The sequence below is a fragment of the Ammospiza caudacuta genome, chromosome 4, assembly GCF_027887145.1.
Source record: "Ammospiza caudacuta isolate bAmmCau1 chromosome 4, bAmmCau1.pri, whole genome shotgun sequence".
Classification (NCBI taxonomy): Eukaryota; Metazoa; Chordata; class Aves; order Passeriformes; family Passerellidae; genus Ammospiza; species Ammospiza caudacuta.
This window is the reverse complement of record NC_080596.1, coordinates 20,421,633-20,435,134: the sequence shown is the minus strand read 5'-3', so window position 1 is coordinate 20,435,134 and position 13,502 is coordinate 20,421,633. Positions and strand designations below refer to the sequence as shown.

Below are 13,502 nucleotides of genomic sequence, written 5' to 3'. Positions count from 1 at the left end.
AGGAGAGGGACACAGCAGAGGAGTGCCAGGACTTCTCTGGATGTGTGAGTGAGGGCCCTCCATTCCCCCTCTGTCCTGCAACGCTATAGCAGCAAACATCTGCCACATCTGTAGGGGTGGGTGTCCTCTGTGATCACCATTGTGTCTGTCAGGGCTGCATGAAGATTGAGGTGTTAGAGTCAGTGGGGCTTGGGTTGGACTCTGAGGCTCTGTCTCTCACTGGGGTGCACATAATGACCCCCAGTAATGGCAGGAACTGAGAAAGGCCAGTGCAGGCTGGCTGCTTCCCAGTACAGAAATGGTACTTGTTTTGTGAAGGGTGAGGAGGATCTCTTTGGATTATACAGTTATTGAAGGAACTTGGTGTCCTTTACAGTTGACTTTTTTTTTTTTTCTTTTTGAATAAGGTGTGAGATAATTTGACTTTTATGAACTTGGTCTTCCTAACTCCACAGCACAAGCCCAAAACCCAGGGTCTTGTTTTTTCACAAGAGCTTTCCAGCTAGGAATTATGAAGCCTTTGTAACAGCTTTGTCTACCTCTGAGAAGAGTATTTCTAGTACAGTCACTAGGAAATGGTTTCAACTTCACTTTCCATTTTTCAGTCTTCAGAGCAAATAATTCTAATTTAACAGCAGATGCTTTGAATCTTGCCTGGCTATAAATTCTGATTATTCTGATATCTGATTCTAACTATCCATTCCATGTTAGTTACCTAGATCTTTTGCCAAACATGAAAACATGCTGTAATGAGACCTTAATCTATGCCTCTCCCTGCCTGACTGCTGAGCCAAATGTGGCATTAAATCATATTTCTGGAAAATTATGCATTGGGTGTTTTAGAGGGACGTTATAGCTGTGAGTCCCTTGCAGTGCTGACTATCTTGGGAAAGGCAACTCAATCCCATTTTTGCCTGAATGATTATTTGTACCTACTCTTGAAAGAAATTCAGGGTAGAGAGGAGGGGAGATATCAGTGGAGGCACAGCAGCTAGATTGTTGTCCTGTAGATTGTGTCTTGTTTGATGGGTATTTGTTAAATCATCAAACAGGAATTAAGGCTGCAGGGAGAAGTTACAGACTGGTGGTTTCTTTTCTAGAAAAGCCTCAGAGGCAGAGGGAAAATGGAAATTGTGTGGCTTAAGTCCATGCTGGACTTTTTGAATGGAACTACATCCTCAAGGAATATTTTTGCAGATTCTTGCTAGTTGAACCTGGCTGTCATTTTGCCTTGCAGTGTTGCACAGTTGGAGCCCTGTGGGACAGGGCAGCCCAAGGAACAGGGAAACACTGGCACTCCAGAGAGGTTGGGTTCATGTTGCCTCAGACCCCAGTGGCCCAGGATTTGGTGCAACTTGCCAAACCAGGATGGGCAGAAGAGGAAATTGGAGGAACTTGCCAAACCAGGAGCATGTATTTGTGTTTTGGCTTGTGCTAGCTCAGGGGAGTGTCAGGGCTGGCACTGAAGGTGCACAATTTGCATCCATTGCAGAGAGCTGTACAAGACCCACAGTGGGTTGTCCTTGCCTGCCCTGGCCATCCCTTCGAGCCAAGGAAGAATTTATTTCTGAGCTCTGCATTTGTGAGTCTTGTCAGGGAGCTGTGGAGACAGTCCCCAAGCAACTGCATTTTCCACAGTGCTCTTGGGCTTTGGGCAAAATATCTGCTTGACTGTGACAGCTGTCAACTCACCTTGGTTATGTTGCACCTTACCCCTCTGCCAGAAGAAATGATACATCATCTCAATCCAGTTAGCTCTCAGATAATTCCTGTTGTGTCCAGGCAATCACTGCTTTGTTTGTTGCTAGCTCTCCAATGATGAGGAGATCCATAACGTGGGCACATCTCTGACCTTTGGCTTTGGGACACTGGCATGCTGGATCCAGTCTGCCCTCACCCTCAAGATCAACCTGAAGAACGAGGGGCGGAAAGCTGGGATTCCACGGGTGGCTCTGTCAGCCAGCATCACCCTCTGCGTGGTGCTCTGTATCCTTTTGTCCTGCTCCCCAGGAGGCCAGGTATTGTGTCTGTGCTGCAGCAGCTCTTCTCACACCTGTCCTAGGATCTCAAAGCATTTTGGAATGCTAATCAGTCTGGCTTCATGGCACAATCCAATGTGTAGAGTGATGCTTCCAGATTTCACAGAAAGGGACAGTTTTTCAGGTGATCTAAACAGAAGGAAATATTTCAAAGTGTGTATTGAAAGGTGTTCCCACTGCCTGTGGTGAGTGCAGTGATCTGATCCAGTTTCCACTGGGAAGCTCCTGGCAGGTACAGACCCCCAGCCAGGTCCCCACTTGCTGGCTCTGGATGCTCAAGCAAATCCTGACTTCTCTGCACCTGAGTCTTCCCCTCTGTAAATGTTTATCACCCTGATCTGCCATCAGGAAGCCCTGGTCTGCATAGGAGAGCTGCTGTGCTCCATGGGCATCATTGGACACCTGACATCCCTTTCATCTCTAGCATCACATTCACACTCTCCTCAGCATGGCTGGATGGGTGGGTTTATCCAGGTGACTTTGCTCAGATTTTTTTCCCTGTTGGCTTTCAAACTGGTTGGTGTCTCTGCTCCCACTTGTTCTCCTTGACTTCCCTCTTCCAGATTTCATCCTTATGGCCCAGGGCATTCACATGTATGCTTCCAGGATCCAGTGGGGCCTAGTGATGTGCTTCCTGTGCTACTTTGGCACCTTTGCAGTGGAGTTCAGGCATTACAGATTTGAGATAATTTGTTCTGAGTACCAGGAAAACTTTCTGAGCTTTTCTGAAAGCTTATCAGAAGCCTCTGAGTACCAGACAGATCAGGTGTAGCCTGTCCTCTGGCAAGGGGGGAGGGGGGCAGGTGGGGTCTCATGGGTGAAACATGACCTCATTTACACTTTTTTGATGAGTTTCTTTCCATGTGCAATCATGATGGCGTTGCCAAAGGGCTCTGAGGGTGGCTGTCTCACCAAGAGCCAAACAAACAGAGGTGTCTGCTGCAAGAGGAGTGGGTCCATCTCAGTGGCAGCGTGAGAGTGCACAAGCTGCTTAGTTTGTGACTCTGTGTGGCTCTGTCACACTCCTGTTGCTCAAAACATTCAGCAGCCCCTCTGAGACTGGTCCTGCTCAGCCCACCCTGCAGAGAAGGAGCTGAAGGAAGCAGACTTCTAACAGCAGTCTTCAGGAGCCACCTGCTCCCGAGTCACCAGACTGCATCTTCCCTGTGTTTCCCGGGTTGTTTCCCCGGCTGCCAGCCGGGGGAGCTTGGTAGGGGGAGCAGCAGCAGCTGTTTCTCCAGAACCTGGAATCAGACACAGAAGACCCCAGTGGACTGGCTTTCATGGCAAGCAGGCAAAGCAGCGAACGGTAAATCTGGGTTTGGAAGGAGCTGTGCTGTGATCAGGAAGTGAGACTTGGCTGGTGCTGCTTTGTGGCCAGGCAGATCATCCCCAGGCCAGAGGGGTGACCCTGGGATGCTGTGCTTGGCTTCCTGGTGGGCACTGCTGGGAGTGAGGTGCTGAAATGAGGTGAGAACATCTGTGTGCCCTGAAGACAACCCAGAAGAGGCTGCTTCTTCCATGTGTAGTGCTTCCACCACACATTGTGTATAGTATTTCAAAAGCTTTTTTTAATTTTTTTTATGTTCACTGAGGGGGAAAACATTGTGTTAGAGACACTGGGCTTGTCGGCCATGAGAACAGTACCAGTGCTTCTGGGCACAGGGTTTGGTTTTGCTCCTTGTGCAAGCCAAACTTCAGACATGCTGGTTTGGGCTCTGGGCCCCTCAGTGTGGCCAGCTGTCCTGAGTGGAGCCTGCTGCAGGTTTAAATGGGCTTCCAAGGTGCCGGGAGGGAGTTCTGGCACAGAGGCTGGCTGATCTGCCTGAGGGCTGGAGGTGCAAGGGAACAGCAAAACCAGAAGGGCTTCTCCCTCCCTAAAGGGAGGTTTCCAAACAGAAGGTCTGTTTTCAAAGGAGCTCAAAACCTGATTTTGCGAAAGCTTTTGGGTAGAGGAGTGATGGGAGTTGCTTCTCCCCATGGCTCCTATTTTCCTCCACAAATCAGGCTCAGCTTAGGTTTACATCTTGTCTGAGCTGCAGGAAAACAAGCAGAAATTAAAATGGTAGGAAAAGGTGCTTGAAGGGGAACTTGTACTGTTCTGTGGCATTTCTGACAGAGAAAAGGCAAAAGGGCATTCAGTCTTCTGCAAAGGTCACAGGCCTCTCCTGAGAGGAGAAACAGTTGAGCCAAACTGTGTGTTAAGTAGAAAGCTTTCAGCCAGCCCTTTCTTTTCTGTGCACCAAAACTTGTTCTCAGGCAGCTGTTACAAATCCAGAGGATTTTTGGCCAACAGAGGGTTGTTGTGGATTGCTGAAGGCTTCCTCCTTGTAGCAGTGTTATGAGTGGAAGGCTTTCCCAGGAGGATGTGCTGAGAGTGGCCAAGGACACAGCAGTGTGAGGTGCCAGCTCCCATGGGGCTCATCCAGGGAGCTCCTCCTGGGCAAGGACAGGAGGGGACAGTCTGGAGAACATGCAGGTGGGATCCTCTTGCACTGGCACACACTCAATCCATATGGAGCACAAAATAGCAATTTGTTGTAAGGGTGTTCTACTGTAAATAGTCCACTGTGTCTTTTTTTCCCTGATTAATTAATACTTTCATTTTTTTATTTTAGCTTTTGTAATTTTATCAAAGAAAAAAAAAGATTATGTGATTATGTGGTTATTTTCTTTCCTTTTGCTCCTTTTCCTATATGCAATCCAAACTGAATTTCAGGTTTTTAGTGACAATTCTGTACATTTCTTAGAGTATTTCTAACAGCACATTTCAGTACAACTAAATGACAACCAATGTACACTAAAACATGACCACTAAATAAAGTGCTTTTATGGAGAAAGTGAGCTTTATTTTTGTCCCTACCCCAAGCATAGCTTTCTGATGGCAAAGGCAAAACAAAAGGTGAGTATTTATTTACAGTGTAATGATTAACATTATCGCTTAAGGAAGCCAGGAACCATTCAGCCATGCAGATACACTTACTGTAACAGCACTAATTAGCAGGCTCTTTCTAGGAGCAGCATCACACCCACTGCACAGCCCAGAAAGGCATCTGGACTAGCTGCCCCACAGCCTGACCTGCTATTAAATTCTTAGAAGGGCCATGCTGGCACAGTTGGGTTTCCCCCCAAGTGCTTGTCTCTTCATTGTTCTTTACCCATCAGCCTCCCTCAACAGGGACAGTGTAGGTATAAATCAGAGCTCAGGAAGGCAGCAAGCACATCCTCTATTCTGGCTGGCCGTGAGGGCAAACACCTGTGCATGAAGTGCCAGCAGCAGCAGGGAATGGGGAAACAGGATTTCAGACAGGAGTTTCAGACTGCTCTGACTCCACTGCTACCAGGTATAATCTACCTGTGGCTCTCACTCCTGCACTGAGCCACAACTGAAATCCTAACATGGCCAGGGAGGTAGTACAGCTTCCTTGGCAGGACAAGGCTGCTGCCTTAAAGAAAGGACTGGGAAAAGTGACAGCAGGAACACAGTGTTCACAGGTTTAGAAATAAAATAATAAAGTTTGCCTTTTAGGTGCTGGGATCACTGGTGCTAAGACAGGAAGGCTAAATGCTGTGATGGAGTGAACACAATGAAAGCAAAGTTGTGTTTTTATATACTACATTAGGAAAAGCTCCATGATCTACATTGGCACAATTTAAGTAAGGTGAAAAGGTCAGGGGTTTAATTCTCATCAAATGCAGCAGGATGTCTGCCCTCAGGAGCAGTTTGTCAAGGTCTGCTCACAGCTGACCAGTGCTATAAATGTGTGACTGGGTGATCTTGGCTGGAGGAGAAGCTCTGTGGGTCAGTGCTGAGATACTTCAGAAATGCTGTCAAGCTGACTTTGGGCTTCAGACAGTTGTATCCCATAGCCCAGCACCATGATGCAGCAGTGAAGTGTGTTCAGAATTTAATTTTTAAAGCTGTATTTATATATACTTGACTTCATTCTAGGTAGGCTGGCTGTGGAGCTCTAAGCAGCCTCCATATACAAGTTGGGCTGTTTTGTACCTAGAGCTGCTGCAGACACAGCCAAGGTACACATTATTCTGTGTCTAAAGAGCCTGCCTGCAGCAAGGGCTGGCTTCTTCTGTGGCAGCCTACTGTACTATAGCCCACAGCTGGCATTTCCCTTTGGGAATCCTAACTGTGAATGTTTTTGACTTAGCAGAAATCCTGTCTGCAGGGAGAAGCTCACATATCCCCCCATAGTCCCCAGTGCTCCCTCTGGGACAAGGGGACAGGAACCTTGTTTGCAGAGTGCTTCTAACAATGACAGAGCTCACGGTGGGGAATCGCAGCACCAGATTTCAGGGGATGAGTCTGGAGGAAGCATTCCCTTAGCTAACTGCTAGCCAGGAAAGGGGAGGAACAGCAGGGCTCGTGGGTGCTGCTCCCTGTGGGCCCTGTTCCCAGCTCCAGCTACCAGCAGGCCTCTGTCCTACTGCACCAGGGACCCCACACCATACTCTCCATCCATACCTGCCTGCACGAGGCCCAAGACATCATGTGGATTTGGTTTGAAATTCTGATTATGGACAAAATGACCTAACATTTCACAAGGACAATTAGGTGAAGCACAGTCTTTTGTGCGCACACCGCTTTCCCTAAGTGGAGGAGGGCAAGAACAGTTCAGTGAAAGAGGAGATGAGGCTGTAATAGGATTTCTCATCGTCCGTCAGTCCCGCGTTGCCCGGTCTGATCACCACAGCCACGTGAGTGTCCGCCTCCTCGGCTGCATTGGCTTCTGAAACAGACAGAGAGGGGACAGTGGAGGGGACAGCCCTTACTGACCTCTTCACTGCAGGGTCCCTGAGGCTTGAGGGTGCCCCAGAACACCCGAGTGCTTTTGAAGGCTGAGACCGAGAAAGCAGCGTTTGCACGTGGCAGGGCTCTAGAGAGGAACCAGCTCCTGGCAGACCTGCTGTGGATGGCTGCAGCTGCAGGAATGGAGCTGGCCTCACCATCCCCTCCCCTCTGCCAGCTGATGGCTCTCCAAGGCTCCTTGCAGGCAGCACACACCGTCAGCCTGATTCCTGCTCCATCAGCTCGATTCCTGTCATGAGGCTGTGGTCAGCCTGTGGCATTTGTGAGTCAAACAGCTCCCTCTCCCAGCTTCTCACAAGCTTCTTTTTGCTCCCTGAGCACAGAAGGCCACTGGAAGATGATCCAGGGAAAAGGAGGTAACCACAAGCTGCCACCAGCTCTGCTGCCAAGGCTGGGAAGGAGGTAAGGACTAACTCTGGGGGACTGAGCTGGCTCAGGCAGAGACCCAGTGCTATTTCTGCCAGAAAGATGTTTCCAGCTAAAGCAGGAAATTAAATTAGCTTCTCAAGCCTGGCTTTCCATGGGTCAAGTCTTGGCAACCTGAAGCAATGTTTTCCTGAACACAACCTAACCATAAAGTGGCACAAAGAATCAGCCACGTAGCAACACAGCAAACACCACCCTTTCCCCTGAGCCCTGGCCAAACCACTGACCCTGTTTGTAAATGGGCCGTGCCTCAGCACTCTCTCCTGCCTGGCTGGTGCAAAGGCAGGCTTTCTACTTGACCTATTTTCCCTCATTGCAGCGCTGCACATGGACATCCCACTGCTGTGTGCAAGCCTGGGTGTGTAAAGGAGGAGGATGGCAGCAGCTAGAGGGAAGGTGGTGAAGCATTTCTGGGTGCTTGTGAGAAGGCAGCAGCAGCACACCTCTGAAGAGCACCCGCCTCCCCTGCACAGGTGAGAGGCAGCAGGACTGGCAGGTCACATACCTCGAGGGACATCTGTCAGGAAGAGGATGTTGTTGGTGGCACACCCAATACTGGCAGCAATCCTCCTGTAGCTCTCACTTTCTACCTTGGGGCCTATTTTGGTATCAAAGTGGCCATCAAAGAGCTGAAAGAGAGAGAGATGCACAGGCCATTGCTGAGTGCCACCTGAAGAGCAGGGATAAATCTCCCTCCCTCCCTTTCTGCCATAGTAATGAGGGGTTGGTGCAGCCATGCTCTCACAGTCAACTCCTTAAGCTGAAATCCTATGGATCAAACCCACTGCCCCACCTTCCTGTCACAGAATTCATTCACAAAGTGTTACAGCAAGGGTGGTTGTGGGAAGGGAGTGCTCTGCAGGGCGAGAAGCTGTAAGGAAGGTGGTAAGGTTATCTACCTCTAGGATATCACCTTCTGTAGAGTATCCAAACAGAAGTTTCTGGGCTTCAACGCTGCCTGAGGAGTAGATATAGACCTTCATCCCCGCTTCCCGCCACTTCCGGATGGCTGGAACAACGTCCTCGAAGATTCTGGAACAAAACAGGGCAGCAGGTAAGGTGAGGTAAGCAGCAAACCCAGAGGCACCTGGGGGGACATCATTAGCCAGGCACTGTGACAATTTGTTTTGTCCTATTAGTTTGCAAGGGGACTTAATTTTCAATCTGCCCAGGGCTCCTGGAACCAGGTCTCTTCCAGCAGCAGGTGATGCAGAGCTGGGCAAGGAGATTTTAGAGATCTCACTCCTTGAATGCAGCCAAGAAGTCAGTTTTCCCCACAGTTTTTGGGTCACTGTAAGACAATTTAGCCTAGTTTTTAAAAACAAAACCAACAGAAGGTGAGTCTCTCTTGATTTGGTTTTGGATGTTTACATTTTTCTGTCCGTTCACCTCATTTGGCAAAACTTAGTGAATTTATGGGCTTGTTTAACTTAGAGACCTGAAATGCACAGTTTAACTAAGTATCTCTTAAATAAGATCAGGCTTAATTTCAGTTGTCCCTACTTATGCATTCCTGTGTTGTGGCTGAAACATGAAGAGGAACTTGAAGACAAAAATAAGTGGAAAGGCAGGAAACACACAGGTAAAAGACAAAGCAGAAGGAAACAACTGAAATGGTCTGACCTTGCAACCCTGGCTTGTTTATACTTGTTCCAAAATATGAGTGCAATTTTGGGATAAAGAATGCAAGACTAAGAAATGTAAGAAGCTCATACTTGTGACTCTTGCTTTACCAAGAAATCTCTCAAATATTGACTTATCTGCTGAGCTAGTGATGCTACTTGTATAACAGTATAACAGTGGGGCTGTTCCCAGGAATAGCTTATGCAGCTTTCCTGCTAATAAACCTTAGGGAAGCTGCCCCCAGGAGGGGGCACACAACTACTCACACAATTACTCACTCTCCTTTGACGTGCCCGGTGGCATAGGCTGCCCTCCACATGTGGCCCTGCAGCTGCTTCAGTGCCGTGGTTTTCCTGTCCAGGGACATCTGCCAGTGCACATTGTCCACCACGGCCTGGATGACACGCTCCAGCTCCTCCTCCCCGCTGCCGCTCTCCAAAGGGATGGGCACGGCCCCGTCCAGGCTGGAGTCCTCCTGAGCCTGCACAGTGGTGTTAGAGCACAGTGCTGACAGTGCCAAGGCTGTGGGGCTCACCCCTGCACAGGCTGTTTGCTAAAGAGCTGGGCTTGCTGATCCCTGCAGGTCCCCTCCAACTCAGACTATTCTGTGATTCTGTGCAATCATCCATGATAAAAAGAGGGCAGGGAAGAGGTGGAGCCATTTCCACACCTCTAATGTAGGAAAGTGATCTAACAGATCTAACATCTGCATCTATGCACTGCTGTACAGGACACTGCTTGAACTGCACTTCACATGAGGGGTTACAACATTGTCTGCTCTTCTCAATGGAAAATTGAGACTCCAGTTGTGTTTGGAAATACTTGCTTGGACTGTACTTTCCAAACCAACCAATTAGCATTATTGTAGCTGTATTGTAAATACTCTAATGAGAACTATGCTTGCTTAAGTATTTAATTACTATAATTAAGGCAAAGAAGCAAATGCATCTGTTGGCTTCAGCCACAAGTCTCAAATTGATGACGCTGTATCCCTGTACAGAGGCAGCATCCACTGCTCTGTGTGGAACAAGTGCTCTGCCTTCCCTGAGCTGCTTCCCAAAAGAGGTTTGGATTCAAGAAGTGCAGGCAAAAAGCTGGAAAGTCTTGGCTCAACAGCTGCCATAGGGCTGTGAAGACCAAGGTGAGCTGAGGGAAGCTGCTGCCTGCCAAGCCCAACCCCAGGCTTTGGATGGGGGAGAATCCAACCTTGAAGGCAACTGGCCTCCATGGATGAGGGCAGAGAGACGGGGACAAATGTGGGGTGACCAGGATGGTCCGAATGACCCAAAGCCTCAGGCATGCAATGCAAATGCAGAGACAGGAATGACTCTGTTACTTAACCTGTTTCCTCAGCAGTCCCACATCCCGCTGGCACTCCTCCTCCTCCCAGTGAGCCCGCAGGTACTCCTTTACGTTGTCTTTGATGTAAGGGAACAAGGTCTCCTGGCAGAAAAAGAGGCTGCTCCTTTAAGCTGGCAGAGGTAAGGCTGACTGGCTTTTAAAGGAACCGTTTGCATGTCCTGCCCTGTACAGTTATTTCCCCAAATTTAAACATCCCCTACAGTGCTGCAGCTGGTGAAAATTCCTGCCAAGAGTGTCTGCCTGGTCACAGGACTGAGCCAGCCTCAGGCCAGGATCAGTGCAGGTGGATTTTTTTACACAAATGTTTACATAGCTGAAACTTTTAAAGCCTGCAATGGAAAGGTGGGTGACAACTTTTCCTGGGCTTGCCAAAAAATATGTCTCAAACAGCACATGTGACCCCACATTCTCACCAAAATGTCTCAAATGGCACATGTAACCCCACATTCCCACAAGGCTGACAATGTATGTACTCTGAACAGGTAAGTTATGCTATTGTATTCTTGATGGGGCACTTATCCTAGCAAAGGTCATTCTGAAAACAGGTCTCAACCTGTCCCCAAAACTAGAGGACCTTTTAAAACGAAAAGCCTGGTCCCGTGACACTGAGCTCCACAGGACAGTCTTGCAAATGAAATTAAACGGGGTTTTGGAAAAGCAGCACAGGAAAATGACAAACCTTCACAGAGATCCCAAGGGCAATCAGAAATAATTACAAATTGCTCTCATTAGTGGTGTTTCACGAGTTTCAGGAGCCACAAGCAGCTACCGTGCACATTCCAGGTGTGTGAAAAGCCTCAGGTTAAGGAGAAGGGCAGGGAAATCCTTCCTTTGGGTAGAGAACTGAGCTTTTCTTAATTTCTTAATTTTATTAACATGAACTCACCTCTCCTCAAAAAATGGCCCTAGGTATGTCATCTTTAGCTTATTAATGAATTAAGAAAGCAGTGGTCCTGAGATTATGATGTGATGGCAGAACTGCAGGATTTGCTATTGCTCTAATACTGTATTTTCCATGTTTTATATTTTAAAAACAATGCAGATTACTTCAAGAATTACCACAAACTTGTCTAGGGAAATCAAAAGCCTAGTAATACCCCCAGTTAATCTCTCATTTCCTTTACTTTGAAGCTATCTTTTAAATCATGGAGGAAATTAAAGAGAATCCACTGGGAAATGCAGCTGACCTGCTGGCTTGATTTAACCTCCTTTACAACTCAGATGTCAAAAGGAGCCAATTGTTTTTCAAAAGCAGCATTTCATACTCTTGTGCTGGCTAAGAAAAACTCCCAAACTGACTGAAAGATCAGTGGATTCTGTGATTTGTGAGATTTTAAAAGGGTAAAAGTCTTGGCAAATGCATAGGTCTGTGAACTAAGAGGGGACACCCATGTGACAGCTGGAATAGTGGACAGCTCAGTGGGACAGATGGTTTGTGGATGCCAAGAGTGATCCCAGTCAATGATGTATCAAGTTTAATAGGACATGAGTCTGTGTAGAAGAAAGACTCCAAATACTCTCTTTTCTGGTATCTTTCCTTAATCCACCCATCAACTGACTCATTCTATTCCCTTACTTTGCAGATTCAGTCATTCTAACATTAGAGAGAGGATGAAATAAAATCGTTTAATATTGAAGAATAAAGTGTCCACTGAACCATCAGTGGACCTTTCAAAGGCAGATAGAGGTTAACTGAAAGCCCAAATGAACTAACTTGTTCCAAGCATTTTCAGGATTTCCATCAAACTGAATTTTACTGGGAATCAAAACCCATTTGGCCTCCCTGGAGCAGAAAGACTTTGGGTGGAAATCCAGAGTCTCAGGTGCATGGCATGTTGTTCGCACAACTGCAAAACGGCTTTGAGGTGGACAGAAACAACTTAGCTGCTCTGTTAGATGTTTAGTAAGAAACCTCAGCTGTCCAAACTGTCTGAACTGACAGACATTGAGGGGAGGGAGGCAGCTGCAATGCCACCTAGGCCTGAAGTTTCTTCAAGAGCACTGGAAGAACATGGATGTAGGTCAGGCTGTTCATCTGTTAGACTGTGTTAGTAGAAGCCTCTAGAAAGGCAGGCAGGAGCCTTCACCTGCCATGGGGATCACAAAGCACCGTTTTAAGCCACTGGCTGCAAAATCCAATGAAAGCTGTCATGTCTCAGAGAGAAATCCAGGTTAATGAAGGGCAGGAGAAGGGATCCATCCGAGCAAGCCGCTCTCTCCTGCGAGCCAAAGCCGCCCGCAGAGGAGGGACCCCGGCTGTCACAATTTGCGGTTCTCCAAGCGCCTGTGACCCACAGGCTTCCCAGAGCCCTCGGTTCTGTACCTAAAGCAGCATTTCCAGCAGCCTGAAGCTTTTCCTAGGCAAGGGAAGGCACTCGTGCATTGGCTGCCGCTCCGGTCCCGGTGTGTCCCCGGCGCTGCCCTCCCGCAGGGCTGGACATGCTGCCCCGGCACACCGGGGGCGTTGGGCCGTAACAGCCTCCCGAAGGGAAAAGGCAGCGGATAACCCCGAGAATTATCGATTACTGCAAACTGCTAATTACCGAAATTAAGGCCAAGAGCATCGTACTTCAGCGAGCCCGCACTTGAGGCTCTCTGCAGAGCCGGGTGCGGTGCTGCAGCTCCAGCCATCAAAGCAACAGCCATGCTCGAGGGCTTTTCCGGGATGAGGCTGCGAGCACCCCAGCTGCCCTATATCCATCCGTGAAACAAACCCCTGACCTGCCCGAACCTCCGAGGCTGTGAGCACCCACACTGCCCTATATCCATCCAAGAAACAACCCCCTGCCCTGCCCGACCCTCCGCAGCAGTGTCCTGCTCCCCAGCCCACCGCAGGGCGGCCGCTCGCCAACACAAGGCTTATTTTCTCGCGAGCATTATTCAGAAAAACGCGGAAAATGGGTCACGGCTTTCGTTCCCGGGGGCACCCCGGCCTGCCTTGAGGCGAGCTTAGGGCCAGGGAGGTCACGGTACGAAGGGCGACGCTCCGGGAGCCCCCCGCGACGCCAGGGCCGGGGGGGTCACGACAGGAGCGGTGATGCCCGCAGCCCCCCGCGGGGCCGGCGGTCACCGGGTCTCACCTGGACGAAGGCGATGGGGGTGGTGGTGCCCTCGATGTCCAGCAGGATGGCGCGCACCTCCGCCGGCACCGGCAGCACGCCCATGGCGGCGGCGGCACGTGGGGCGCACCGGGGACGCGCGGCGGCGGCGGCGAGCGCCGCGCCGGC

General features: G+C 49.2%; 2 protein-coding genes across 8 annotated transcripts in view; one reads left to right on the top strand and one right to left on the bottom strand.

Annotated features, from left to right (window-relative positions):
• TMEM150C (transmembrane protein 150C) overlaps positions 1-4,870 on the top strand; it is a 26,730-nt gene extending 21,860 nt beyond the window's left edge. For all 7 annotated transcript variants that reach the window (XM_058803609.1, XM_058803603.1, XM_058803606.1 and 4 more), the window contains exons 8-9: positions 1,809-1,986; positions 2,603-4,870. In XM_058803609.1, the coding sequence (XP_058659592.1) occupies positions 1,809-1,986; positions 2,603-2,811 (387 nt within the window). In that variant the 3' untranslated portion in view covers positions 2,812-4,870. The remainder of the gene's footprint in view (positions 1-1,808; positions 1,987-2,602) is intronic.
• ENOPH1 (enolase-phosphatase 1) lies at positions 4,867-13,502 on the bottom strand. Its single transcript, XM_058803602.1, has 6 exons — positions 13,356-13,502; positions 10,255-10,356; positions 9,192-9,394; positions 8,190-8,322; positions 7,796-7,919; positions 4,867-6,784 (listed from the first exon to the last, which is right to left on the bottom strand). Exons 1-6 carry the CDS (start codon positions 13,437-13,439, stop codon positions 6,645-6,647), a joined length of 786 nt encoding a protein of 261 aa, XP_058659585.1. The 5' UTR covers positions 13,440-13,502; the 3' UTR covers positions 4,867-6,644.

What these genes read in the sequence shown, in the direction of transcription:
- ENOPH1 (XM_058803602.1), bottom strand. Translation starts at nt 13,439, where the DNA reads ATGGGCGTGCTGCCGGTGCCGGCGGAGGTGCGCGCCATCCTGCTGGAC. An exon ending in ACCGGGCACGTCAAAGGAGA is followed by an intron (nt 8,323 to 9,191) that starts GTGAGTAATTGT and finishes GTTTTGTTCCAG; the next exon opens with AATCTTCGAGGACGTTGTTC. An exon ending in CAGAAGGTGATATCCTAGAG is followed by an intron (nt 7,920 to 8,189) that starts GTAGATAACCTT and finishes TCTCTCTTTCAG; the next exon opens with CTCTTTGATGGCCACTTTGA.